The 27,991-nt window shown below is 37.9% G+C and overlaps 5 protein-coding genes across 5 annotated transcripts; 2 read left to right on the forward strand and 3 right to left on the reverse strand.

Moving 5' to 3' along the window:
• Positions 1-452: 452 nt before the first annotated feature.
• On the forward strand, positions 453-1,584 carry LOC126784975 (uncharacterized). The gene is made up of 2 exons (XM_050510541.1): positions 453-1,140; positions 1,233-1,584. The coding sequence occupies exons 1-2, from the start codon at positions 655-657 to the stop codon at positions 1,296-1,298; spliced, it is 552 nt and encodes a 183-aa protein (XP_050366498.1). The 5' UTR covers positions 453-654; the 3' UTR covers positions 1,299-1,584.
• Positions 1,585-4,768: 3,184 nt separating this feature from the next.
• LOC126784974 (probable sodium/metabolite cotransporter BASS3, chloroplastic) lies at positions 4,769-7,795 on the forward strand. Its single transcript, XM_050510540.1, has 5 exons — positions 4,769-5,237; positions 5,762-5,857; positions 5,970-6,276; positions 6,418-6,665; positions 7,247-7,795. Exons 1-5 carry the CDS (start codon positions 4,864-4,866, stop codon positions 7,485-7,487), a joined length of 1,266 nt encoding a protein of 421 aa, XP_050366497.1. The 5' UTR covers positions 4,769-4,863; the 3' UTR covers positions 7,488-7,795.
• Positions 7,796-9,339: 1,544 nt separating this feature from the next.
• Positions 9,340-9,925, reverse strand: LOC126784976 (transcription factor IBH1-like). Its single transcript, XM_050510543.1, has one exon. The coding sequence runs from the start codon at positions 9,901-9,903 to the stop codon at positions 9,406-9,408; it is 498 nt and encodes a 165-aa protein (XP_050366500.1). The 5' UTR covers positions 9,904-9,925; the 3' UTR covers positions 9,340-9,405.
• A 6,792-nt stretch (positions 9,926-16,717) lies between these two features.
• Positions 16,718-17,728, reverse strand: LOC126783794 (transcription factor IBH1-like). The gene has a single exon (XM_050509331.1). The coding sequence runs from the start codon at positions 17,478-17,480 to the stop codon at positions 16,959-16,961; it is 522 nt and encodes a 173-aa protein (XP_050365288.1). The 5' UTR covers positions 17,481-17,728; the 3' UTR covers positions 16,718-16,958.
• A 4,940-nt stretch (positions 17,729-22,668) lies between these two features.
• LOC126782290 (fimbrin-2) lies at positions 22,669-27,351 on the reverse strand. The gene is made up of 14 exons (XM_050507509.1): positions 27,101-27,351; positions 26,831-27,004; positions 26,429-26,676; positions 26,151-26,322; positions 25,983-26,021; positions 25,740-25,808; positions 25,518-25,634; positions 25,114-25,325; positions 24,855-25,007; positions 24,475-24,674; positions 24,074-24,231; positions 23,459-23,555; positions 23,159-23,250; positions 22,669-23,078 (listed from the first exon to the last, which is right to left on the reverse strand). The coding sequence occupies exons 1-14, from the start codon at positions 27,185-27,187 to the stop codon at positions 22,893-22,895; spliced, it is 2,004 nt and encodes a 667-aa protein (XP_050363466.1). The 5' UTR covers positions 27,188-27,351; the 3' UTR covers positions 22,669-22,892.
• Between the last annotated feature and the right edge of the window lie 640 nt (positions 27,352-27,991).

Genomic DNA, 27,991 nt, shown 5'->3' on the forward strand with positions numbered 1-27,991 from the left:
CAATCCATCTCTAGCCATGAAGTCCGCCATGGTTCTTGTATCTTTGTTCATTACCTTCAATTATAGAGTTAAAATTGCGAAAACAAAAACTCCAACTCCCCCGTCAGCAAAACCCAAAAGCTATCCATTCTTCTCTCCTCCAACCACCGCCTGTCGCTTTTAACCGTCACACAGCCGTCAGTCGCGCCGCCTCTTCCTCCTCCGTGTTGAATCAGATTCCACCCTCCCACCATCTGCCAACTGTACACCCCCTACCCGCCAAATCCCGCCAAAATTACAAATCCACCCACGTCTCAACACATGGCCGTGTTTCATTGGCTCTTGACATCAACACTGGCTTCCAGCAAGGCAGAAGAGCCCAGCTCAGCCTCCAAGGCCCCACCATCCACCACCAATAATTGATCATTCTTCCCCTCCTTCTAATCCTCTCTGTACTCAAGCTGGCATCACTGTCTCCTTCCTCCCTTCTCTACACTTCTACTCTTCTTCTACAGTTCTACTCCTTACAATCCTTCCCCTTTTTCTCCATTCAATCCTTAAACCCTAACCCTAGTCCTGTATATACCCAATACCCTGTTTTCTATTTTCTTCTTTGATATAAACCAAACACCAAACTCACTTCATTGATCACTCTGTTCAGCTCAAAGCTCAAACATGATGCTCCTACAGTTCACTTCCAACTCCATACCGATTCTCCTCTTCCTCTTACTACTCTCGATCATGACCCTTACCTCGGATTCAAAGCCGCCGCCGCCGCAGTCGGTCTACGACGTTCTCAGGGCACATGGGCTTCCAATGGGGCTGCTGCCTAAGGGAGTGACCAAGTTCGATACCGACGGGGATGGTCACTTCCAGGTGTACCTGGATCAAGCTTGCAATGCCAAGTTCGAGAGTAATTTGCATTACGACAGAAACGTGTCCGGGACTCTGAGCTATGGTCGGATCGGAGGTTTGTCGGGTATTTCGGCGCAGGAGCTCTTTCTCTGGTTTCCGGTGAAGGATATCCGGGTCGATGTTCCCAGCTCAGGGATTATTTACTTTGATGTTGGAGTTGTTTATAAGCAATTCTCGCTTTCGCTATTTGAAACGCCACCGGATTGTACTGCAGTCGCCGCCTATGTCCTTGACGCCGGTTCCAAGGTCTATATTTTGAAATTCTTGGACCAATTAGTCAACTACTGTCTTTTTTACTAATTGAGAAGCTGATATGATTTATTTTGATTGATATGCAGAGTAACTCGGGAAAACTGCGGTATGGGATTGATCAGGAGCAACATTTTGGGAGAGGTTTTGTGTAGAAATTTTGTGGGGAGAAATGTGATTTAGAATTGTGGGTTATACTAAGGGATGGGATAGTGTGGTTGCTTGCCTTGTTTTAAGTTTATATTGGCCGGTGAATTCGATTCGAACCAGAGATTGGACGAGGCAGAAAGAGAGGTGTGTTACCAAAGATTTGAATACCAAATCACAGGTTATCAATCTGCAACAAGTTTATGTTGTAATTTTGTGTATTGTTTAAGCCTATATGGCATCACGAAAATCATTGATAGCATAAAGCTTCCAATAAAATGATCTTTACTTTTACTTGTACCAATGTTTTGAGTAATGCTTGAATTGGCCAATTGGGGGTGGAAGAGATGAAATGAAGAATGCCAGGAATGCTGACAGGTTTTGGGGTTTCGGGTTTTTGCTTCTGTTTTTCTTCTTGTAATAGGTTTTGGTTTGTTTGATTATGTCGTTGATATAATAGGGGTAAATCGAGTTGGAGACTAACAGTGTAGGGATTCATGTCGACTGCAAGAACATATGCCTAAACTCCAGGCTGATATGTATGAATTGGATTCTGGACCACAGTGTCGAGACTGGTCAAACAGTGTACTGAGATGATGGGGTGGCTTTTTTGCATTTCCAGTACACATTTCATTTACGACCATAGCGATCTTGAGTTATGAAAGATCTACCAATATTAACGATTAGAACACGGGAGGTTTCATTACTCCGAAACACTATAACTCTGGCATTTTAGCGTATTAAGTTTACAAGTCGCAATCCCATTTCCTAGTCACTCCAGTACCGAAATCAAGGGTCGTTTCGATAACACCGAATCCAGGCCGAAGGACAAGAGTGTAGTCTCATTTCACAATCCTCTTCGGCTCGAAAGTTAATTTTGCGCAAAATATGCCTCAAAATGATTAAACCAGCCTGCTTAATTGTGTTAGGGAACAGCTTCGAGTGGCCTGGCACTTCAATCCAAACTCATTGATTAAAGCGTGGGACTTTTCTTTAGCACATTAAGGTTTTGTTTAGACTTTAGATGAACAATAAACATTTTTGGGGTAGGCATGCATATAAATTAGTGATTAGACATGTAACATTGTAACATGTAGTGGTACCCAAAGAGTTGTGTCTATTAGCACTAATTCTGCGGCTCGTGGTCTTTGCACATATCATGATATGTTTGGAACCCATAATGTAGCAACACTATCATTATTTTTATGGATTGATCCTATCAGAGAGTAGATATGACAACGGATTTAGGGTTCACTTGAACATTACAGGAACCTTTTTTTTTGTCTCCTTTCATGTGGTTAGTGGTCACCTCTATCTTTGTTGCTCTCGATCTATACAGGATCCTCCTGCAGCCCAAGTCATTTTCAATTTATTTCTTTTCTTGTCAGGGAAACGACTTTAATTTGTAAAGGATCATGTACAGAGAAGAGAATAGATCTAGAGCAAACCCGCCCTTATGTTGCCGGCGGCTTCCTAAAATGGTCATGTGAACCTTGTATCTTGATGAACATGCTTGAAAGAGATGTATTAAAGTCACTGAATTAGCCATAAAATGATTTTGAAACTTTTGAGTAGAATTTAGTTTCTTTCATACTCTTCATACTCTTATTCAGGATCGTTGAGTCTCCGATGAGAATTTTGTGTTGGATTTTGTCGATGAAATTTAACATTCTCGAAGAACAAGAGCTTCAGCAAAGACAATATTGTTGGTCTACAACTTAGCGTATATGGTGTTTAGATGTTGAACCTAGCCTATAAGTCTGTCACACCTATACGATCTTCAGAGGATGAACTATTGCTCAGCCGCCGCTTCATGTAAAAAAGAAGGGATAGCGATGTCAGGATCCGGCAGCAAAAAGTTGGAGGCATAGAAGAATCCTAGAGATCTTATTGTAAAATTAGTCGAGGTTTGTGCCGTGAGATTTAGATTTAGAATGCCGTTTTACTAAGGCTGAAAATCGTAATCGTATATTTAGAATTTAGAAGAAGAAAATCACTTGGAAGTCTGACGGAGACTCAGGAAAGAGTCTAGAACTACACATGTTTTGAGAATTGCTGCCTACAGTACGTACAAATTCTGTGACTCTTTGATTTTTCATATCATGATCCAGTTCATAAAGGAATTTTATATTCTTAGAAGCTTTGAATTACATAGTTAACAGCTTCTTTTACATGTTAGTATATATCCTTTCGTTTATTAGAAACATGTTAGTTTAGATTGGACTAGATGGACTATTAGAAGAAGAAAAGAATCAAACAATTTGCTTGTGCTAGTAGTCCTTGTCTGGAAAAAAAATGTTGCACACTAACTATTATTCGGACGATCATAATTCCATATAACCATCACATTCATACTGGACCAGGTTCTAATACTAATCCAAACTTAAAGAAGCCAGTGCCTCCTCCAAAATCTGTTTCAAAAATCACTGTCGGCATCATCAGAAAATGACGACAGCCAAAAAAGTATCTTCTATCGAGTATTTTGGTATCATTCTCTTTCATTTCACCAATTTCACAACTGGCACTGGATTTTTCCATAACACATCACTCAAGCGTTGAACACGAACCAGAAAGGCACCACCAACACGCGGCCAAACACGGCAGAGTTGGTTGCAATGCATGGACATGCACGGCCTTGATCACGGTGCTCTCTTCTACTTCCGAACACTTGTAGAACACCCTTGTCACATTTGCATGGCTTTTCCTACCATTTTCAGTTACATACCACAAGGCTGGTTCTATTTCTGCATAGTCCTCACATTATGTGGTTATCATGACAGAGAGTTAGATCGACGACTACAACTGTGATAACTATTGTCTATTGTAAGTAGTATGTATCATGTAATATCTAATTAGGTCAATATATCTTTATCAGCAACGTCAATCTTTATCGATTTCATGGTATCTACACTAATGTCACTAAATTTCAAGATGTCTTCTGCACTTTGATGGACATTTACGCTATGACCAAACTCACTAACTTCAATCGATTAAGGTCATATTTTCTTAAGTTACTACGAAATCGTGCTTGGAACTTACAATTTACCATTAAATCAATTGCCTTAGTTAAATCGATAAGAATCAATCCCATACTTTTTTTATCCTTCCTCCATGATTTTCTCCCTTTCCTTCTCAATCACATATTTCATGTTTGAGGGAGACGTATGCATAAAGTGATAAAACGCAAAAATCCATGGGTCCCTGCCTGAAAATGCAACAAGGTTGAAGACAATGACAAACACAAATTACACAATGGCACAAAAATTGCAATAAACCAAGGACTCTCTTGCAAAAATCACATGGAAGCTTCACATTCCCAACGCCCCGTGGCAGCCATCACCACCGTCCATTAAAACCTTCCCAAACTCTTTCCTAACACAAATTCAAATGGTCTCCTTCTGAGTTATGACCTTCTCCTCTCCCTTCACAAATAAACAACTCCATTCGACTCTACTCAATCTATTCCCCCCCCCCCCCCTGCCTCATCTCTCCCACCACCTCTCCTTTGTTTCCCACTCCTAAACCCGCCGGAAAACCCACCGTTCTCCGGCGGCCAAACTTCCCACCACAGCCATGTCCACTACTTCCACACCCCTCATTTCTCTCACACCCAACTCCTCAAAACTCGTGATAAAACCAAACACATACACACCGAGACTTTCAAGCTCTAAGTTCTCGTGCAGTTCGGTTTCGAAGAGAGGGTTCAGAAATGGGGGTCTGTCGATAAAGGGTTGCTCGACTTCGCCGTTTATAGGGAGAGTTGGGTCGCAATGGAGGGAAGGGAACTCTTCTTTGCTTTCGTTTGGGATGATAAACCCGCCAATGGCTATGTCTAATGAAGCTGAGCAGAGTAGTGAGGACTCGTCTCAGGTCTTGTCGGCAATGCTTCCGTTTGTGGTTGCCGCCACTGCTGTTGCTGCTCTGGCTCAGCCTGCTACGTTTACTTGGTAAGGGAGTACCGGAACTTGTTTCTTTGATTGGATTACTAGCTTTTCAGTAGTTGCATGTTGAATTTTCTTGTGGATTTGAGCACTGGGATTCTGTTCTTTCTTTTTCGAAGTTTATTGTGTGTCCAACTTGGATTATTTTATTACCTTAATTTTTTGTATCTGTGCTCAGAATTAGTCCGAGGACAATGAACTGAAGTTGAATTAGTTTCGTATAAATAATGCAATTTTCAGATGCCCTTTTGCATATTTTTTATTGTCATGTACTTTGCTGTAGTCCTTGAGCATTTCATTGAACTCTTGATCACTGAAGTTTATACTTTATAGTTCCTATTGGTTATTTAAAGTAGAACTTTGAAGCTGGGAGCCTGGGACTGATTGCATGTATTTGATAAAAGGCGGATGAGGGACTATGTTTTTTTTTTCTGGTTCAAGTTGTTATTGTTGCCAAAAAGACTGTTTCTTTTAGAGTTCTTATTTGGAAAGTTTGAGATTGGATATGTCCTAATTTAGAATTGATGCAGGGTATCCAAGGATTTATACGCCCCCGCTCTTGGTGGGATCATGCTCTCCATTGGAATCAAACTTTCCATTGATGATTTTGCGCTTGCTGTCAAAAGGTAATGTCTTGATTCACCACTCTGCATATGTTCTGCTTATTGTCATTGTTCCAAATTTGTTTGTGAGATTTTGAGTGTGCTCCCAATATTCTTTACTTCTCATCTCTTGCAGACCTTTACCACTCTCTATTGGGTTTATCGCGCAGTATGTGCTGAAACCGGCTCTGGGAGTGTTACTTGCAATGGCATTTGGCGTTCCTAAAATGTTCTACGCTGGCTTTGTCCTCACCGCTTGTGTTGCAGGGGCACAACTATCAAGCTATGCTAGTTTCTTGAGCAAAGGCGATGTGGCCTTGAGCATCCTCCTCACTAGCTCCTCCACAATTGCCTCGGTGATTGTTACCCCTCTGCTGACCGGCCTGTTAATTGGTTCTGTTGTTCCAGTTGACGCTGTTGCCATGGCAACGTCTATATTGCAGGTAATGGGGAGTTGGGATACATTCATTATACTGGACATACATTTTATTGACATTCATTGTTTTGGTTTTCATTTTTATTGACATTGTGATTTGGTGGTTCAGTTGTTTTTAAAATTATTGACACTGTGATTTGGTGGTTAGGTTGTTCTTGTTCCTGTCACTCTTGGCCTTGCGCTGAATACTTATGCCAAACCAGTTGTCGCCATCCTTCGTCCTGTGATGCCATTTGTTGCTATGATCTGTACTTCATTATGCATTGGTAGTCCTCTTGCGATTAATCAAAGACGAATTCTGTCTATGGATGGTCTCCGATTGATATTTCCAGTTTTAGCATTTCATGCAGTGGCCTTTATAGTCGGATACTGGGTATCCAAAATTCCAACTTTGAGGTAAATCTTCCTTTACCCTTGAATGTTAAGTTTTTGCTCTGAAGTCGTATAGAAAGTTCGAGTACTCAAATAGTGTTTCTCTTTTGCCCCTTTCAATAGTGAATAGCATGCATGTTTGATATAGCAAACATTTATTATTCACTTCCATTGCCAACCCCTAGCAATTACAGATTTCAAGTTTGATGTCAGTGGTTATGTTAGTATGATGAGCTCCTAGATATACATTGATCAGTCATTTTTTTTCCATCAAACATTTTACACATCAATTTATACGTGTAACTCAGCTTTGTTAAACAATAGTCGTTAGTGGTTCTATTAGTATGATGATCTTCTAAATACACTAATAACACAGTCATTTAGTTTCCTTGCTACGGCTTATTATCAAAGCAGAGTGTTCTTCTAAATTAGCATCTTTGAATCATTTTACTGTTAGCCTGAGATATGATTAAGTCTTGCAAGCTAGCTTGTCAAAGAATATAACAATTTTGGTGGGGTCCAATCAAAGCTAGTTTAATTTGTGTAATCAGTTTGGTGATTTAATATCCCAAATCAGCTAATAGATAAACTTATTGCTATGACAGGCAAGAAGAAGAAGTTAGCAGAACACTTTCTTTATGCACAGGAATGCAAAGCTCCACCCTTGCTGGTCTACTTGCTAGTCAGTTCCTTGGGAGCAGTCAAGCCGTTCCTCCAGCATGTTCAGTAGTTGCCATGGCCATCATGGGTCTTTTTCTCGCCTCTTTCTGGGGCACAGGCGCTCGAATTCGAGACCTTTCTTCCCTACTACTGCCTCAAACCAGCTCTACCATGGAAGCTTCATAGTGAATCTACAACCAGAGAAAGCTAATGTGGTGCAGACTGATGGCAGGGAAACTAACGCAGAGCATTTCGAGGCAAGTACAATAGAAAGGAATGCGCGGGGTGTTTGTGTTGAGCACCTCAACCGGGGTGGAAACAAATAGTGCGTACAGAAGGAAGCCAAAGAGACGAGGGAAAGATAGTTTAGGCTTAGATTACCTGTAAAGTTGTAAAGCTTTCTAGTTTCTATACTACAGCTACAACTTGGTGTTGCTACTTTGTATAGGCCCTCATTAAGGTATATATAAAGGTTCGCAACTCCCATCCACCTTCACTAATTTCACAATCAGCTCGCAGTGCTTTTGAGTCCGACTCTTCGCAGAATCACATGCTTACGCCCAAGCCAACCTAACTTGAGCGCATTAATGCTTTGATGGTATATCAATTTTCTGCAGCAGTTGGAACAAGAACAACAAACCAAAGAACATATCAACTAGCAAGATAGTCAATTACTTTTCCATTAAACCAACATTGAAGTTCCCCGAGCATTTGTATAGCCGGATTTCTTCAAAGCATGTAAGGAACTTTTTGATTGATTACATTGACGCAAAGAAGATAATGATGCTCAGCATCTCTGACCTAAACTCCCGGAACGGAACTGTACAATTTATTCTCGATCTATATCTACACTTACATTTGAGTCCAAATCGGTCAAAATGCTTAACTATTTTCTTATAGTATTGCATGTATTGATGTATAGATCTGTAATATATATCTGCATTTAGGCATTTGTATTGCTTTTGTCTTTGCTTTGCTTAAATCTGAAGATCGTTCTGTTTCTGTAAGACTGTAACCGAAATAGAATTTGAAGTATATATCGAAATACTGAATTCCTGATTACAACACCAAGTCACCAACCATGTCAATTATGTATCACCATAGTTCCACGTACATCAATATTCATGAGTCATTACTTCTTGCATGAGATTGAACGTACACTAATCTCAAGTAACCTAAAGTCTTCACCTGAAGAGAAGAAATGACCCATGGTAGATCAAGGAAACCAAACCCACTCTCACATGCCATAATACAAAGAATTACATCATTATATATACTTCATTATTATGATTGTTTGTTAATTATTACATTATATAGCTTAAACAGAGTACGTATTACATTATTAGTATATAGTTTTATACATACATAGAAACATAAAACCCTTTATATATTTTCATGACCTAAAGGAAAAAAAAGTATACAGCATGGAAGTTGGCCGACGAATCAGATCTTCCTCAAGTCAACATATATAGCTTTCTCTTGTAAAACGACATGAGCTTATCGTGAAAGATTTTGTCGTTCTTACGGGCGTAGGTAAATCACGGAAATTACTAGGTTAGAAACTCTCAATACTAATCGATGATAAACACATCATATTTGCAGCGATGATCTATTTATATATACCTAAATAGATAAAAAAAAATTGATGAAAATAAAGTGATCATCAACTAGTCCTCAATTTAATTAGCGGTCCTCATCAGTAAAGCTTGCTCCCTACAAATTAATGGACATATGCACAGATATCCACGAGTGCGATACTCAAATCTCGATCAATCGATCAGCAAAAGAACTGCTTGCGATAGCTGGCTAATGACTACTTCAAATGTTTGAGAATGAAAATAAAGCACATACATAACTTTCAAGGTCGTTAAGCCATCTTGTGCAAGCCATATGTAAAACCCATAACTAGTAAATACGTTATTGTGATGATAAATTAAAGAACATGGCGATGGAATACCAAAAGTAGAATTCATATATTACAATTCTTTCTTATTTTGACAATGGTAAATATCATGGACTTATATGCATTTTCAGACTGTTATTGGGATGATTGAAACTGTTCTTATCTTATAATTTCATCCATAAGTATGAACGGCTATCTCAGTTAATTAGCAGAGTACAGGTCTGCAATCATTGTCATCACCTTTACCTGAGTGTTGAGGCACCTTATGTAATGGGCAGCCTCATCCATCAGACTACAAGCATCCATGGCGTCGCCACCAGGTACAAACTTCTGAAGCTCCGTCATCTCCTTACAATACTTGAGCTTCTTCTTCTTCATCTTCTCCCCCACGCTTTTCGCTTTCATGCCAACTCTTCTGGTAGATAAACTAGATGACCGGCATTGTCTGCTACGAATCTTGAGAAGCAAAGCACGACTCCAAGCTCTTCTAGACCCGACAGCTGAAGCCATGGATGCATCAGCAGCAATCCTAATTTTCAGATATCGTCTACACATCTCCCTTGGAGAAGATACAGTTTTTGGTGGTGGTGGTGATAAAGGTTGCCTGTTTAATCTCTTCAGGGCTCGAAGAAACCTTAGTGTGAATCTAGCTTTTAAATTGGAACTGTTAGGGCTCAAGGACGAGTGATGAGAATTCATGGTGGCTCAGGATTTTTTTTTTTTTTTTTTTGCTAACTATGGCTTTCAGTAGCAGGTTTTAACAAAAGAGCAACAACAGATGGATTTTGTTTCTGACACAAAGGGTCCTTTGGGTTCTCACAACTCAGAAGGACAAATAGAGAATCAGTTCTGACTTCTCACACAAATTGTCTCTGCTCGTGTGGGACTATGGGTGAGATCAGAAACAGAGCTGAAATTCGGAGGTATAAATAAAGAGAGAGCAAGGCATCAATTCTTGTGGTATTCCCCTAAAATTATTGCAACAGATAGTAGTCATACATTTCTTTTCTGAGAAACTAATAATACATTGCATTGTATGACAATATCTGCTGCTGTTTTATCACGTATATTTTGCTTATTAACTCATTTGATGTATTGAATAAGGTAGTTCTTACATATATACCATGTTTAATTTGTATAAAATTCATGGAGTTGATCGAACTTAAAACTCATGTGCTTATAATCAACTTAAATTGTGAATATTGGTAACATGTCAATGATTTCATACAACAATTTAACTAACCACACAGCTAAAACTCACTAATTTAACTATTTGACTAAACTGATCACTAATTTAACTAATTTTTCCTTTCTTTTTCATTTTGGATCTTGAATTTGCAATTTAGGAGGTGCAAATTATGAAGAGGCTATTTAGGGTTTTGTGGGGTTGCTAGGGCCAACCACCATATGAGCGCACGCACATGGTTCCATCACCCACTTGGATTAACGTGGGGCCTTAATCAATATTTCCCTTCAATTAATTATCTTTATTCTTTCCCAGTAACTCCATGATACCTGATTACGCATTTACGCTATCTAATTAGCAATAATAATCAGAATTATAAGGTCATTGGTGACCAGATGGTGTTGGCAAATAAGGGTATCCGTTGGTGCTAAACCACCAAAGCACCACTACTAATAATTTACATAATGTATGTATGTATATATATATATATATAGTCAATTTCCAAAGCAGAGCCTTATTTTGAAATTAAAGTGCGGAGCTCAACATATATATATGCGCCACCGCAGTCCGGCGTTTATGGAATAATGATGGTGCTCGAGGCCCAATATGTTCTTCCATTGGTCGATCCCAAAGGATAAGTATATATAATGTTAGTCGATCTCTAAATTGTTGCTCGATCTCCACTTTGGTCTAAGAATTCGTTTATAACTTACAGAAACAAAAACAATTACAAAATTAAACCTAACCACGTAGCTGATATAGCCTGATCCATATATATGGAACGTTGAAGATACTGCAGCCATTCCTGATCGCAAGTACTGTAACATGTTTACAGTACTCCTGGGGCAACAGCATATATATGTAAACTGATGTTTAGTCCGAGTGTTGTGTTTCTATATGTATATTTTCAGAATTTCAGGACTGGACTGTGCCTGTATCGATCACTTAATTACTGAGTTACTGTACTTGATCGAAGTCAGAGAGACTAATTTAGTTTGAAGCTTAAAACAGGAAAACCACATTATATAGCATCTCGATGATTTCCTTGTCTCCTTTCCTTGAAATATAGACAAACGCATGCAACCCTGCATGGTGGTTGTTGAAGGTCACATGCATGGCTTCAATTCAAATGAGTGCTGTCGATATATATGCCTCTAAATGTTTACGGATAGCTTCAAACTACAAATCTATCACGAAGAAAACCAATCTTTACATGCACGTGCAGAAGTATTACTATATCGATCAATCTTTTCATAAAAGAATCGTTGGTTCATAAGATTCTAAGAAGGTTGACCATTACGTCGTAAAAACTAACCTGCTGTTATATAGTAGTGTATACATTCTTCTTTACTTCATCCCCAGATTGCACTCTATTAGAAAATGAAAGAAGAGGAATATTTGTAGGTTAAACCATCCAGAAGATGATGCCTAAGCAATACGATAAAGACTGGTCGATATGTTAATACTTTGAGAGCATGAACTTCATGAATAACTTGAAAAGAACAAAATGCATGACAGATATGTATATGCATGCATTGCCAAAATGAACACTGCAGGAATTGGAGGTATCTATTGACCTATATTCAACTAGAAGGAATAAGAACAAGCTGAGGATGCATGGATAGCCATTAGCTAGCTAGCTTCTACTATTGCTCCAGTACTACTAGCTAGCTAGCTTGGAAGTAGTTAGGAGTAGTGATCGATCGATGAGTAGCTTGCCGAAACACGAACATGGGTGGGCCTTGTTTGCCTTGCTATAGCATTACATTACCCCGCAACAAGTTCCAGAATTAGACTAGTTAACCAACTCATAATTAAAAATTAAGTAAGCTTAATCATGTTCAGATAAGCTGGATCAACATGTGGCTAGCTTTGCTAGCTATCTACCTCTCAATTGATTAGCGTTGTTTGAACGTCCACTGAGTTTTTCGATCCATGCTGTCTCAGTCTTTGGTGTGCTGCATCCTCATTTATCACATAAAAGGAATTTAATTATAATCTTTTTGTTGCAGTATGGAAACGAATCTTGATTCATTTGGGCACACATAATAAGATAAAGCTCACTAGCTATAGGATTTGAGAGGGAGGTTGTGTTTGTAATACTGGTATACATAGACGTCTAGCTAGTAGTTATTTTATATATGAACCCTAATTGATGGGTTCTCTGCTGGGTACTCGTTTAGCAATCGATGCCAATAATGTTTTCCAATTGATACTCTTCTTCAGTACGTTCTGCCCCTCTTCAAGTTCTAGCTAACTGTAGACAGGTTTCAGAGTCTTATTATTGCCATGGCCATCACATAGCTAGCTAGTAGTCAAATTTAATTATGAGGGTTATAAACGCTCTGCAAAATCTCTATATAGAATGAAAGCTACTAGTTATATGAGGTGCAAAGTAACTTAACTGTAACATCCAATTTCGTCGAAAGTATTGATGCACAGAGTGTTGACTAATAATGTTGATGTATGTGGTTCTCTTCCTTCTGAATATTTCAATCTTCCCTAGCATTGACAGATTTAAACTTAAGGTTGTCTACTTTGAGCCAAAATAGCAGTTTAGTCATGAGAACGTACAGCATATAATTAACCAACCAATTCGTACGTAGGAGTTATTTGAAGATTTTGGTAGCACCTTACTTATCAGCGAGAGTCACCTTAGAAAATTCAACCGCATAAAGGTTTCTTGAACTCGCTCATCCTTGCTATTTCTCAAAAAAAAAAATTAGAGTAAAGATGTGCTGCTTAGTCATGTACTATAGTTATTTAGCTCTTCTGCATAATAAAATTAATAATTTAGTCCCAAATGTAGCTATAAGAAATACATCGAAATTCATGTAGTTTATATTGTAGCGAGATCATTATCAAATCCTTGAGAACAAAATACTTCTCTATAGGGTGATTAACGAGGCGATGATATTTGCAATACTTTGGATCGTTGACACGATGCATTTCTTCAAGACGCTTGCACTCTGGAAGATCTATTATCTTGTTTTCGAGCAGATCCTCTAACATGCCCACCACATCAGAGTCTGGGAACGGGTACGTCTTTCGCTCCATCTCCTTCCACGTGCATTTACTCCTATCGTAGGTTCGAGGAGGTTCCACCTTATTGAACTCCTTCTTATCCCGCGTAGAGATCTTAACCGGTGCAGTATTGATGACCATTAATTCTTTGGAAGACTTCTTCACAACCTTGTCAAATATGTTTCTGAAGACTTTGTCTTTTCGTTGGCCAACTAGGGACTCATTCTTTCCCTTATGACTTGCCAAGCTTAACTCCATGTCGTGGGCTCGAGTAGCCAACTCTTCGAAAGAACGAGATTTGATTCCTTGCAAAATGTATAGCAAATCAAAGTGCATGCATTGGATGCACATTTCAACGACTAACACCTCTGATAGTCGGTCCTTGCAATCAAGGCTAAGTAAGTGTCATCTATTGATGTAGTCGACCACGGGTTCATCCTTCCGTTGCTTCGTGTTAGTTAGCTTTATCATGCTCACGGTCCGCCTTGTACTATAGAATCGATTGAGGAACTCGCGCTCCATCTGGTCCCAACTGTCAACATACTCCGACTCTAAGTCTGTATACCACTCAAAGGTGTTTCCCTTCAATGAGCGAACAAACTGCTTGACAAGGTGATCGGCTTCTGTCCCGGCGTTACTACAAGTCTCCACAAAGTGGGCGACGTTTTGCTTCGGGTTCCCTTTACCTTCAAATGTTGGAACTTTAGTGGCTGATACCCTGGCGGCATCCTTAAGTTGTTGATCCTCTTAGTGTAAGGTTTTGAGTAAGTGAGGGAGTCATGAGGAGGACTTCCATATTGAGCCCGGATTGAGTTGGTGATGATGTCCTGCAATTACTGGAGTGACAAGGAACCAAGCGAGTCGTCATTGTTCTTGGACGTTTCTCCCTTTTCATTTACTTTGTTCCTGCCAGGCGACCATTTGGTGGAGTTCTCATCATCGTGATCTTCCAACTTGCTATAGAGCTCAGCAATTTGCACGTCCTTTTTTCCAACCGTTCGGGTGAGCTTTTCAACCATCTCCAAAAGATTGGAGAGTTGCTCCTCAATTGTGGATGTCTCCGTCACCAAGACCTGCGCATTGTCAAAAGATGACTCATGCGCCATAAAATGAAAGTTATCGCCATCTTCTTTGGGACTTCGATGGTATGATGTCGTGCTCGATTCGTCATCAGAGAAAATGTCTTCCAGGATATGGCCATCACCGTGAACGGATAGAGGAGATTGCTCCTTTGGCTCCTTCTCTTTTGACACTTGCTTCTTCCCACTTTGAGAGGCATGCTCTATTGCTCCCAAGCTCTCCAAGGTGATGACTGGTTGACGAGGTTTACTAGCAAGCGACATATAGCAAGTGCCATAAATGTCGTGGGTTGAGCTCTAGCCACGCTCCGGGTGATAAGGGCAATCGGTTCACTCCTTGATTTGGAGAATATTTGTTTGGATTTCTTGACCGGCTCGGTCTCTCCGCTTAACCTCGCGGTTGTGGACTTGGATTTCGTCGATGGAATGGCTTGGTTGTTCTTGGAAGCCATCGCACAAACGAATTTTAAGATTTCTTCAGAGAAGGAGATGAGATGTCAAAAAAGTCTCACTGGTCGTGCCAATTTCTAGAACGAAAATCAGAAAAAAAATAAGAGTGCAGACACGTGTACAAATAAAATGTAATTTATTGATAATCAAGCGCGAGGTTACAATCTTTGTGAGCTCCTCTGATTCTATCTCGTATATAACTTTGCTTAAGGGTGACATGCACTTGATCTTGAGAATTTGAGTTTGGATTTGGATTTGATGAAGAACGAGCGATTTGGTAGCTTGATGATTCTTCGTGGACTTGCTTTTGGGTTTGGATTTGATGAAGAATGAGCGATTTTGGTAGCTTGATGATTCGTCGTGGAATTGAGTTTGGATTTGGATTTGATGAAGAACGAGCGATTTGTGGCTTGATGATTCTTCGTGGACTTGGGAGACTTCGGGATTTTTCGAGAGTGATCTTGCTGAAGTGGTTTTCTCTCTTCTTCTCAAGTTCATTCTCTTCATGTTGGAAAGAGTATTTATAGTGTCAAGACTTATTTTTATATAATATTTTAATGACACTAAAATAATAATATTTCTTTAATTGTATAATTAAATCAATATGTATTTTCTGATTAATTTAAAATTAGTTATTATCATAACTAAATTAAGCGAAAAATAATTGATTTAATTATAACCGTTAAAAAAGTTATTAATTTAATCAAATGTCCGATTACCATTTCGAATCGTCAATGACATTCAATTTCCGATTTAAGTCGGAATCACGTAGTTAAGGTAGCTTCGATTACGATCATCATTTATATGTTGACACAAGTTTTATTCAGATCCGCACTAACTTTTTGACTTTTGAGCTACGTGTGTAATTTTGTCAGATTCTTGGTCGATTGATTCATTAATGAAAATGATTTAGTTTACTAAATTTCATGTGTCTACATATATATTAGTCAGTTTTCTTTCTTTTCAAGTTTTCAAATATCTACTGCATCGAGTTTCATGCATATTCCGATATCGACAAAGTCCAGATAATCAGCTCCAACTAGCTCCCTTACAACTATATGAAAGATCAATGCTCCCTTTGGTAATCTGAATTCTCTTTCTGAACTAGCTGTGCACCCAACGACTCAAATCCAGAGTATCTATATATATATATAGCCAACTTTGTGTTTAGTAGTAGCGTATAGTACTCATTCCATACTCTAAACCAGCGTACACAAAACCTGAGAGCTACATTTCAAGCTTTACCGGCCGCTTTCCTAAACTCTCATATGATTTACATGAATATTATCCGCATGCCCAGGAAAAGCAGCATATATAAGTAGACAGAAAGTAAATATTTTGCATGTGACTACTTTCGAATCCCATATCTAAGATGATGAGTAATTGGACGAATATCACGGGCACAGTGGGCACTAGTATGGTTTTTCTTTGATAAAGGGAGAAGACCATGATTATCTTCTAGTATATACTTTGACCATTATTTCCAGTTCAACTAATGCACTTCCTTTCTAAAGAAAAGAATAGTGGTAATATGTCTGGAGAAGTCTGAGATCGGAAGCATTCTTCAATTAATGTGTGAGATATGTTTTCAGGGAGTAATTAACTATATATCTGAAATTGAGCAAGGTCAGAAAATTTCAGATATGGGAGAATTGTGAGGCAATTCATTGAAACCAACCAGACAAGAAAATTAAGATAATACATGAGAAATTGATAACTTAAGAAACCACACCCGTGACAGAAATCACAGAATCTCATCAAATGACCAGCTATATACACCCAGGCAACTAATAAAATCTCTTATTTTGTCCAAAAAGAAACTTATAAATCTCTTAACAAGTAACATACATATATATCACATCTCTCCATTTTACACTTAACAGATTCCAGAGTGATAACTATAATCTTCCATCGTATATATTCTCTTTTTCATTTTTATTCTCCACCTTTTCTTTTATTTTCTTTTTAACATCCAGAAAATATATATAATCAAACATTTCATCTTTCTTTCTGTTCTATGGGAGGCTGTAAATTTCCACAATGCTTGTCATTACCTTTACCTGTGTAACAAGGCACTTCATGTAATGAGCAGTCTCTTCCAACAAGCTGCAAGTATCCATGATCTGACCTCCAGGAACAAGCCTCCGGAGCTTATCTACTTGGCCCATACCACCAACCTCGACCCGGTTCTTGCTTTGATCCCCTTTCTGCAGATCACATATTCTTTTCTTCATGGACAACTGACGAGAACTGCTGGTAATGTTTCTCCTCGCTGCATAGCCTCTGCGTGTCTGGTTTCGAATCTTCCAAAGCAACGCCCGACTCCAAGCTCTTCTATTCCCTACAGAAGAAGCCATGGATCCATAAGCAGCAGCCTTGATTAGACGATGGCGTTTCCGGATCTCTCTTGCTGATCTGGGTTGCTGAGATTGCTTTCTGTTTATTCTCGAAAGGGCACTCAACAATCCATTAGTGAACCTATATTTCAGGGAATTAGGGTTTGGAGATAGCAATAAGCTCCTAGAATTCATGGACATCGAAAAGAGAAGATAATAGAATTAGGGTTATGGGGAGACAAATGAACAAGATAAAGATTTTGTTTCTGACACAAATTTGGGGTCCAGCTTGATCACACAACACAAACCCAACCAAGACAAAGAAGAAGAGAATTTAGCTCTGAAACTCTGACACACTTGTCTCTCAAATCTTATATACCCAAAGAAACAGGAGAAATCTAGAGAGAGAGAGAGAGAGGTAATTTAAGGAAGGACGATGGAAAATGAGGAAAAAGAAGAGAGGAGAAAATATTGGAAATGGGAGGTGTAAAGAAGAAGGAGACTTTTTTTTTTTTTGACAATGGTAAAGAAGAAGGAGACTTGAAGAATCAAACTTTAATAAGAATAAATGTTATCACTAATATTGGATTAGATTAGGGGATACGAGAGAGAGAGAGAGAGAGAGAGAGAGGGCTCTTGTAACGGGGGGATAATTGAATAATGGGGTTTGATCTTTCATTTTCGACATGGAGTTTTTGGAGGTGAAAAGGGAGCTTCGTGGGGCAACAAAAGGACCAACCACCATATGATCGCACATGGTTCCGTTTACCCACTTGCACATTTCATTTTTCTTCTTCTAATTCTTCATTTTGTTATCGTATACATATTAATTTGATTCTTTTCCACTAGCTAGCTAACATGATCTTTGTTTATGTATACATATATCACTCTTCGTATTTAAATTTTGAGTTTTATCTACTCTTTGTGTCATATATATACTCCTCTTTTGTATATATATCCAAAAACTTCACTAAATTGTGAACTGTCAAATTTACTCTTCCATCATTTTATCCTCATATAAAAACAGAAGAACAATTATGTAAAAATATAAATATTTCACAAATGTGTCTTATTAAATCTATCATTTTTAGGAAACAAAATTACATAAAGGATTTTCTTTCATGAATACACTTCAAAAAAATTATATAAATTCGTACGATGAAAACACATGTATCACACGGATACAAGTCTAGTTTGTGCATATATATGATCCATAACGAAGTCCCTTATTTATATACACACACAAATATAGTGCATGGTGATGGAGTGGTGGTGGTGACTAGTGATAAATGGGTGATGACAATTACTAGCCGGCGGCCGACATGAAAATGGTATGTGTGCGTGTGTTCTCAATAATCTTAAAAAACATAAATGAGATCCATGGCTTTGCTAGGGTTAGGGGTGGCGGCTGTCCATAGCTTGGCTACTTCGGCAAATTCATCTATCCTCCTTGGGGAAAACAAAGGATCTCACTCTTATTATCGGAATTGGAACTTGTTGGCGGGATTGGCAAAGGATTGGAAATGTTTCTCTCTCGATTCGTGGTGCGGGTTTGGCAAGTGATTGGGCAGTCTGGAAGGTAGCTTGGTGATGTTGCGTCGCTTTGGAAGGCAGCGTTGGAGGCCTGGGTCGTGCGCCGGTCGGAATGGGAGCTCCTGCGCCTTTTTTGGGCGGCGGGGCTAGTGGCTTGAGTCGGGTGTAGGCCTTGGATATGGGATCCAGGTCTTTCTCGCTGGTGGCATTAGTGGTTTATGGGGATGTAGTGCTTGGATCCATTTGGGAATGCTATGGTGATCCACCAGTGCCTAGGTATTCGGCCAATAGACTTTTGCTTGGATAAGCGACCGGTGGTGGCAACAACTATTGTTTGTGGTTGTCGGCCATGGAAATTGGTTCCCCTACATGAGGTGCCCATAATAGTTTTGGGTGCTACACTTCAGGGTTGGGCTTGTGTGGGTTTCTTCAGGGTTTGAGCTTTGCTTTTAAGACCCACCCACTAATTGGTTCGGATTTGGGACCCGGGATGGTATTCTTGGTGCTCTTTTGGTTTTGTGTTACGTGTGGTGCTACACTCTAGGATTTGTAGCATTGAGACTACATGGGCTTCTTTCGGTACTTTCGCATTGTTTCTTGGTGGCCCACAAGGGCATTCCATGTTTATGGTGCATTCCTACATAAGACACTCTCTTAGGTAACTGGCCTCTCTAGTTCCTTGGTGATTCTTATTTGGGAGCTTATTCTATGGTGTCAGTATAGAAATTGATATAATTTTAGTTTTCTAAGGTTTTAGTTGTTTTGCATATTTCAATTTTAACATAACCCAGATTGGCCAGTGGAATATGTTCATGTTGTAACCTATTCATAATCTATCAAACTTAACGTCTTTGGCTAAAAAAAAAGTATATGTGCACGTGCAAGATATCCAAATATTCCTACTTAAATTCAAGATTTTTCTTCCTCAAATATGCAAAAAAATTATAGAAATGGACCATTTTTAAACTCGTTGATTTTTCTTCCTACTACAATCTTGCTTCTCTGTTAAGAATATTAATTGTGAACTAAATCATTGAGAAAAAAATAGTAATGTTTTGTGTTGGTATAAAATTTACTAGTTCGAAGGCCGAATATTGAACTTTATTAGAGAGACATAATAACGAATATAATGGAGGGTCAAGATTTAGCTACATACCTACCTTTAACCAAAATAGTTAAGTGAGGACAATATATTACTATTAGTACATTATCACGGATCTTTACTGATGTAGCTAAGTGAGGATAATGTCGTTGCAAATTGAGTACGCTAGCTATTTGATTATCGACTGATATGAGGTCTTTGTGAATTGTGACGTTGGCGACGATGTATTAATTGATGGTTCATTCCTAGCAAGATATATATTCAGTGGTAATTTGTTCGGTTATGTGTGTAAGTGTATTTATAAGAACATTTACAAATGTTGGTACTTCTCAATACTTAAAGTTTTTCCAAATTACGAGAATGTTTTCAACTAGGGTGTGAAACATAAATAGAATTAAGTATAGTTTAATTTCATGTCCTCGCAAGAAAAAAAAAAGAAAACAAATTTGACGACAACTCTTTATTTATACGCTTTGTGCACATTTTTATAAACTCATATTATGTGTCTTTTCTTAACTCATAGTTAAATAATAATTTAACAACTGAACACATGACATGAGTTTAAAAATGTGGACAAATAGATAATATTCAGTAAATTTATTTCTGAAAAAGAACGATTCAATTGTCACAGACCTGGAAAACAAACACAGTAGTTCTGCATGTTCTTCCTCATAGGCCCTGAATGGCAAAGGTTCATGAATGATCAGGGTGGGCCAGGCGTGCCTACAAATGAGACACACACCATTTAACCCTTGGGGATTAGACTTTAACAAACTCATAATTAGAGATTGTATTTAGATGAGTAAGATCACATGCTTGCGTATATATTTATTCATCTTAAATTGGTTGCTGATACACAGGTGTCATCCATAGTACATGCTTACTGTAGGACATGCATACCCAAAAAAATTGGTGTTAGTCACACTAATATATATTCATGATTAGAACTTGATTAGAAGCATGAGATATAACAGTGTCTGCATATGACTAAACAGCTGGGCAAGTGTCTCATGCTTATTGAGAAACTTCTCCGCAGTTCACATGCCTTATCAACTGGGAGGGATCATCACAATATCATCCCTAATTCATAACCAATGACAAATTTGAGAATTTCACGTGTCTCGGTCTGAAAAAATATAAGATTAAATATTTGTGATACCTTATATTTTAGGTGTAAAAACAGTTTTGTCTTTTATTTTTAAATTTAATCTGTACATCATTTAACTCTTATTTTTTAACAGTTTTGTCTATTCCGTTAGTTGACCGTTAAAAAATTCTGTTAAGCCGTTAAAATGTCTAAAATACCCCCAATTCAAATAAGATTTTTTTCTTTATTTTCTTATGCCTTTTTTATTTTCTCTTTTGGTCTTTCTTTTTGTTTTTCTTGTTTTTAAATTTAATTCATCATATCTGTTATCAAATATATATAATTGTAATCAACACAAATCATCAAATTAATTGTAAATATCTTATAATCAATTGGATAATGCCTACAATGACATGTGAGTGTCAGTACTCAAATCCAGTTAGAACTTTCCTTTATATTATGATGCTCTACAAATATATTTTGATTATTTTCTACAATGCTAAGACAAAAAAGACTTCTACTATCATAACCATACTTTGATGCAAAAATAGTTTTAAATTATTTATTTCCAACTTGATGTTAAGCAATTGTCATTAATTCTCCTCTTACTGCACAAGCAAATTAACAAAATTTTCAACAATGAGCTTGGGTGCTCTGACCAAAAAAAGAAAAAAAGTTTAAAAGTAAACATCTTGTCGTACGACAATGATTAGATTATAATTTGAAATAGAGTGCAATTATTAGTAATAAAGTTTTCAAGCAATGCATTCACTATCATTTACTTGTTTTACATCTGCTCCAAGTTCTCACAAGCGTTCAACAAAATTACAGATAACTTGATAGGGAGCAAGATCGTCATTCTCTTGTTTACAATTAATTTGATAATTTGTGTTTATTACAATTATATATATTTGATAGCACATATGATGAATTAAATTTATAAACAAGAAAAACCAAAAGAGAAAATAAAAAAGGCATAAGAAAAGAAAAAAAAATCTGATTTGAATTGGGGGTATTCTAGGCATTTTAACGGTTTAACGGAATTTTTTTACGGTCAACTAACGGAATTGACAAAACTGTTTAAAAAAAAAAGAACAAAACTGTTAAAAATAAGAGTTAAATGATATACAAATTTAATTTAAAAATAGAAGGATAAAACTTTTTTTACACCTAAAGTATATGGTGTCACAAGTATTTAATCCAAAAATATATTATGAATTTTTTGGTTTTATGGCCGTGATTATAGTATACCATATTGAACTAGACCTTTAACCATATCTGACTTTCATCCAAGATCAAGGACAAAGAGAGCTTGCCAAACAGACACAGATAAGCTTCAGGGAGCTGAAAAGAGAAAACAAGGATGAAATAGAGAGGAAACCCTCTGATAGGACAGATTAACAAGACTAACATCGAGTCACAGGCCTTCCATGCATCAGGATTTTCCATCTATCATCTTTGGCCAAACAATCTTTAATAATCATCAAGGACCATCAGTTCGGTTGATCATATTATGTGTTGCCAGAGTATTCAATTGCATGTGTGTCGATTCGGTCAACAAATATTAGGTTTCACCAATTTGGTTGAAAAGATCCTTGAAGGCTAGGTAATATTCTTGAAGGCTTTCACCAATCTGTAAAAGGTGAAATGAAACAATCTAACAAGAGGGGCAGAATCAAATTGCATTCAGATAATACAAATGTTTATCAGGAAGGTGGGGGTGACTATTTACATATGCGGATATGCCTGAGTAAAATTTGCTTCAAAGAACACTTAGATTCCTACTACTTCATATATTCATTGTTGCAATCAATTTTAATAAAAAAATTAAAAGAAAAACTCATGAGCCTTTGAAATGGTAATTTGACAAAAGATTCCCAATAGTAGGATTTTATAGGTTTCCATTCTCCTCCATTGATGACTCAGAAGCAGAGTCATCAAGGGTAGAGTTGGAGATTGTCTCCAACTGGCTGGAACCCTCACTGTCTGAAATTGCAGACGGTCTGTCATCAGTCGGTTGTTTCAAAAACCAGTACATAATGCTTGCAGTCAATGTAAGGATCATTTTTTGATTCACCTGATGAAGTTACCATAAACTAGTTTAGGTACATGTATCAAAAGATAGATATTGAGGAAGCCTTAGAATCCCAGATGTACCTCAGTTATATCTTCAGGAAGCAAAAATATCGAGCATCCAAGCTTCCTTGCAATACTGATGATGTAGGTTGCGTTCATCTTTTTTTCCTCATCTATATTTTCCACGGATTAAAAAGACATTTGTGAATATCGTTTTCATAGGTATTGATATTTTGTAATGGAAGTGAATACTTATCAATTAATATTTATGAGAAATTGATCACAAACTATCATTATTTAAAGAAAGATGTTGAATGCAGTAATGAGAATCTTTTTTTTTAGCAGAAGACATGGTAAGTTCAACCTTGAAATCATTCTTACCAGTTACTCCTTTGGTAACCAGACTCCAATTCACTACTCTAGGCTGCACAGCACTAAGCAGCTCAAGGAAAAAAATGCCATCTGACAAACTCTTATCCTGAAGCAATTGAATAAATAACAGATTAGAAATAGAACACCCTTTTAAGCACGATGAGCTCCAAATATCTCCTGCTAAACGGAAATTCTGACTAGTTTAAACATTCAAGGTAAGACAAAAGAATAATCTGAATGTTTGATTTGCAGGAAGTTATTGGTGCATGTGATATCAGTCTGTCCAGATTGCTCAGCGTAACTACTCCACTAATCAGCTGAAATTCTTAGACCTACTTCACTATCACTACCCAATATTTGCATTTTTTTTTGTTTTGTATTTGGATGGTCGATCACCCATCACAGGGAGCTGATCATACTGATCTTCATCTCTTTCCTTATTACTTATTCGGCTAACACATGGTACCATTGGCAAAAGCACTGGAGTTCATATTTTTGTTTCATTTGAGTTACTGTGAGTTACACACTTACATTACACTAGCATACCTCCGTAACCTTAAGTCACAATTAACAAACTCTGTTATACCTGAAAAGGAGAAAATTACAGAAATGGTAGGACGGTACCTTAAAACTTTTCATGCAGCTCTGGCTTCCGGTGTTGCTGACTTTAGTATTGGCCCATTCAAGGATATCAGCATCACTAATTTCCTTCCCATGTGAGTGAAATCTCAAGTTCTTTAAAAGTTGAAGAATGTTGAACCGCATCAATTGCCACAAGTAAGCTGAAAGTTAAATCCAATATCTAATGAAATACTTACTAGATTTGAAAGATTATTAGAACATATAATTTTAGAACAATTATAGGGTTTCAAGAATGCTATGGTATTTTGGAACAATATGTTTACCCTTCTCAGAATGCAGTCAAGACTAATATGATGTTATTTCAAGAATGCAAATCCTATATCATCTTACAACAATAATGTAAACTGTAGTATTATCCTTAAGTTTGTCATAGTAAAACGTACCAAGTATTAACTTTTTATTTCCCTGCACAATATCATTTCCAGCAACATTTACCAAGGAAAATTTCAATTGCTTCCCGATTTTGACAACTTGGTTACAGTTTTCAACTTTTCTGAAAGGCATCTTAATTGGAGGCTTGTTTGCAATTTTCCAATTTACAATCCCAGGTGAAATCTTGTCCAAGGACTCTAGAAGCGCCCACCTGCAGAGGACCAATCAAACATCAGCTCCAGATGCAGAAAGTAGTATATTTAGATGCTGATGTGATAATAACATGCCAGGTAGAAGACAATCAAAAGTTATATTGTTCATGAGACAGATAAAAGCACTTCAATGTTAATAAACTCAAGGCCATAAGTGTATAAAATCGAATAAGTTGTACCCATTTCTGAGGTCTTCAAAGACATTATTGATATATGTTGAATGTCCAAGACTATTTAGCCAGAAGCGGAATGCTCTCTCTTCTCTGGAAATTAGAGCATCATCTGGAGAAGTTTCCAGGAACGATATCTGCTTTTGGGTTGAGAGCCCATTCCTGGAGGCGTAGAGGTACAATTAGCAAATTATGCTCCCAAGTTTTCCAAGCAATGATGATAACCAAATTTTTAAAAAGTAAATCATTGCTTAGCATAAACTCTCACCTATGCTGGAAGACATGTGCTACAAAAGCAAGGTTGAGATTTGGGGATCCTTCAACAATATCTTTTGGAGTTAAATATCTCTTGCAACCCATCCTATCTGCATGTTCAAGGACTAACTTTGCTCTTTCCAAAATATTTTTTGCAGCCAGTGCAGATGGTTTACTGTACTCAGGTGCAAGAACATTTAAGAGGTGAGCATAAGCCTCTGCATCCTGCAAGGAATAAACATCTCATACTCTCAAAATAAAAGCAATGTCCTCTCAATATAAGTTAAACTAGTGTAGACATGAAAGCTGTTGCAATTTGTTGAACCACAGTACTGGCTTCGTTTCGAATGTGCTTATATGAATGATAATAGAATGCTATATATAGCACCTTGACAAAACATAAACTTGATTTCATACCTTGACATCAGAGGAGAAGTTTGCAACTATCTTTCTATATTGTGCTTTCTTCAATTGGAAATTCATCCACCTGAGCAATATCTTCTCAGGTGGTAGACTCATCAACTCTTCCACATCCTGTAGGTTTATATTACAAGAAACATTAGATATTTATTGGTTGAAAACCTCAGTTCCTAATTGTTCTAGGAATCGAGACTTCTATGATTTAGGCGCCATCCTTACCTTACTATCATCAACCAATTCCACCAATTGAGGTGTCTTCTTCAGGTTAAGATCTGCCAGTAGTTGTATCTGCATATCAGAACAATTAGTACAAAGCAATAGCATAATACTGTTCCATTGCAAAATAGTTTGAGACATGTGCCATATAATTCTACAAAATTAAACTTCTTTGTGATTAGGTTCTTTATCCGCAGAAAGTCAAAAAGAAAATTATCTGAAGTGATATAACCTTAAAATCCTCACCTTGATAATTTGAGAAATCACTCCAAGTACAAGATGCCGCTGAAAGCCAAACAAAGAGGAGAATATTCATAAGTTTCTACAAAAAAGATATAGTATTTGAACACTCAACTAAAGCCGTACAATAGCATGTCTATATATGGGAAAAGGCATGTATGCATAGTTGCATACCCTTCCTTCAATGAAGTCCTGAGTCCCTATATTGACTACAGTACATCCAACAGCCTTAGCAGAGTTGAGGCATAGAGTATGGTTTTCATTTCTCTCCCAAGGATTGAGTACTCTCTTAGTATTGATAGCGCGTTCATCAATTGTTCCAGGCACTGCCACATTGATCAGCTTACTGCATCCGAGAAACATATCCTTCATAATCCGATCAACATACAGAGAAGAGTACTAATTGAAAATCAAACATATGAAAAGTGGACTTATAGGTAGTGAGCAATCACCATAAAAGTACTCCATCTTTTACAATCTCAAACAAATTATTGGTCGAAGGATCAATGGGCAGGTATCTCTTCAGGAATTCATCTTCTCCAAGATAGTTATTGATATGAGCCACATAGGAAGCCTTTTCGGATTCGCTAATCGTGTGGAGCAAAGTGGTGGTAGCAGCTTTGAGAAAGGCAGATGAAGAGTTGTTCTTTGCACCACTTCCTGGTGTGGCAGTGGCATGAGCTTGCAGTTGCAAATAGACCTGACATTATTCCTCAACATTTTCAAAACTCCATTTCCCAATTCAATCAAAAGGGCCTCCAAATATCACAACCAACCAACCAACAGAGAATTGCCTCTGTCTAAATAATCGATTCACAATTGGGTTTGATTCAGAAAGTGCAAAAAAAACCAACCTTGAGGAAGAACTCGAAATCTATATCATCATCAAGCTTGGGATGCAAATCTTGAATCACAGAGGCCCTCTGCTCCTCTGTAAGATTGTCTGATCCGACAACCTTGAGTCCGGACATCTTCGCAGGAAGGTCTCCGATCGTGAGCTTCCCGCTCTCCCTCTTCATGCTCATGAACTGAAAAAACAGAGGAAGCAAAAAGCTTTCATTTTCAAATTTCGAACCACCAAGAAAAAGAGATACAGAGAAAGCACAAAAGACGGAAACTTTTACGTGGGTTTTTAAGCTGCGGAGCTCGACTTGGGTGAACTGATTCTGCAGCCATGGATCTGAAACCAGAATGCCTACGAACCCCGACATTATTGGAGCTTCAGATGGAACTGAACAGTTTGAAGTCTTGTGTTCTTATTTATGTTTCACTTCAAAGTTAGAGAAAGAAGAAGAAGAAGGGTGACTGGTGAGGGTGGCCAGCACAGTTGTCAGAGCTCAAAAGCTGTTCCCTTTCGAAATGAATTTTGATAGCGAATTTCAAATCTCAATCAATCTATCTCTCCATCACTATGCACTCCTCTCTTTTCTTTTCTTTCTAAATTTTACTCAGGAAGGAGGGAAGGGGCCCCCACAGTGTCGTTGGGAGAATTCAAACAATGACCGCTGTGTCCTCGTCATCCCAGAGTTGGGTTTCATAATTTAGCGATTGGGAGTTTAGACCGTCACGAAGTTTCAAGTTTGAAACTTTTGATTAAACAAAGGAATGTGTGTCACTGCCGGCCAGAAATTTCTACTGCTCAGTTGGCACTATGTTGTTCTTGCCAATTTGATTAATGGGGTGATTAGTAATGATAAACTAGTTTAGTAATTAACAGAAGCTCTGTTACGTTGGGGATTGAATTGATATTTTATAATTTAGTTTTAAAGTGGTCGGTCGTTTCTGCAATTGTGGTTGACAATGGCATTTGCCCAACTGCAAGTGTGCTTGGTCCACCGGACTAAAGGTCCTCTAATGGCTTTTAGGAAAGCAGAGGTGATAAGAGGACGGTGGTTTTTGACGTTACCCAGATTCCTATTAGAATGTAGCAAGTTTAACTACCAACGGGGAATAGTGCACTTGTTAGCTGTAGTCGAAAGATTCATATACAAGCAAAAATGGCGATCTAGCTAGCT

This window comes from Argentina anserina, chromosome 2, assembly GCF_933775445.1.
Source record: "Argentina anserina chromosome 2, drPotAnse1.1, whole genome shotgun sequence".
NCBI lineage: Eukaryota > Viridiplantae > Streptophyta > Magnoliopsida > Rosales > Rosaceae > Argentina > Argentina anserina.

Excerpts from the sequence above, each read along its gene's own strand:
- LOC126784975 (XM_050510541.1), top strand. The coding sequence starts at position 655 with ATGATGCTCCTACAGTTCACTTCCAACTCCATACCGATTCTCCTCTTC. Across the intron at positions 1,141-1,232 it reads TCCTTGACGCCGGTTCCAAG|AGTAACTCGGGAAAACTGCG; the intron begins GTCTATATTTTG and ends ATTGATATGCAG.
- LOC126784974 (XM_050510540.1), top strand. The coding sequence starts at position 4,864 with ATGTCCACTACTTCCACACCCCTCATTTCTCTCACACCCAACTCCTCA. Across the intron at positions 5,858-5,969 it reads TTTGCGCTTGCTGTCAAAAG|ACCTTTACCACTCTCTATTG; the intron begins GTAATGTCTTGA and ends CATCTCTTGCAG. Across the intron at positions 6,277-6,417 it reads TGGCAACGTCTATATTGCAG|GTTGTTCTTGTTCCTGTCAC; the intron begins GTAATGGGGAGT and ends TTTGGTGGTTAG.
- LOC126784976 (XM_050510543.1), bottom strand. The coding sequence starts at position 9,903 with ATGAATTCTCATCACTCGTCCTTGAGCCCTAACAGTTCCAATTTAAAA.
- LOC126783794 (XM_050509331.1), bottom strand. The coding sequence starts at position 17,480 with ATGTCCATGAATTCTAGGAGCTTATTGCTATCTCCAAACCCTAATTCC.
- LOC126782290 (XM_050507509.1), bottom strand. The coding sequence starts at position 27,187 with ATGTCGGGGTTCGTAGGCATTCTGGTTTCAGATCCATGGCTGCAGAAT. Across the intron at positions 26,677-26,830 it reads ATTTCGAGTTCTTCCTCAAG|GTCTATTTGCAACTGCAAGC; the intron begins GTTGGTTTTTTT and ends GAATAATGTCAG. Across the intron at positions 25,008-25,113 it reads GCACATGTCTTCCAGCATAG|GAATGGGCTCTCAACCCAAA; the intron begins GTGAGAGTTTAT and ends CTACGCCTCCAG.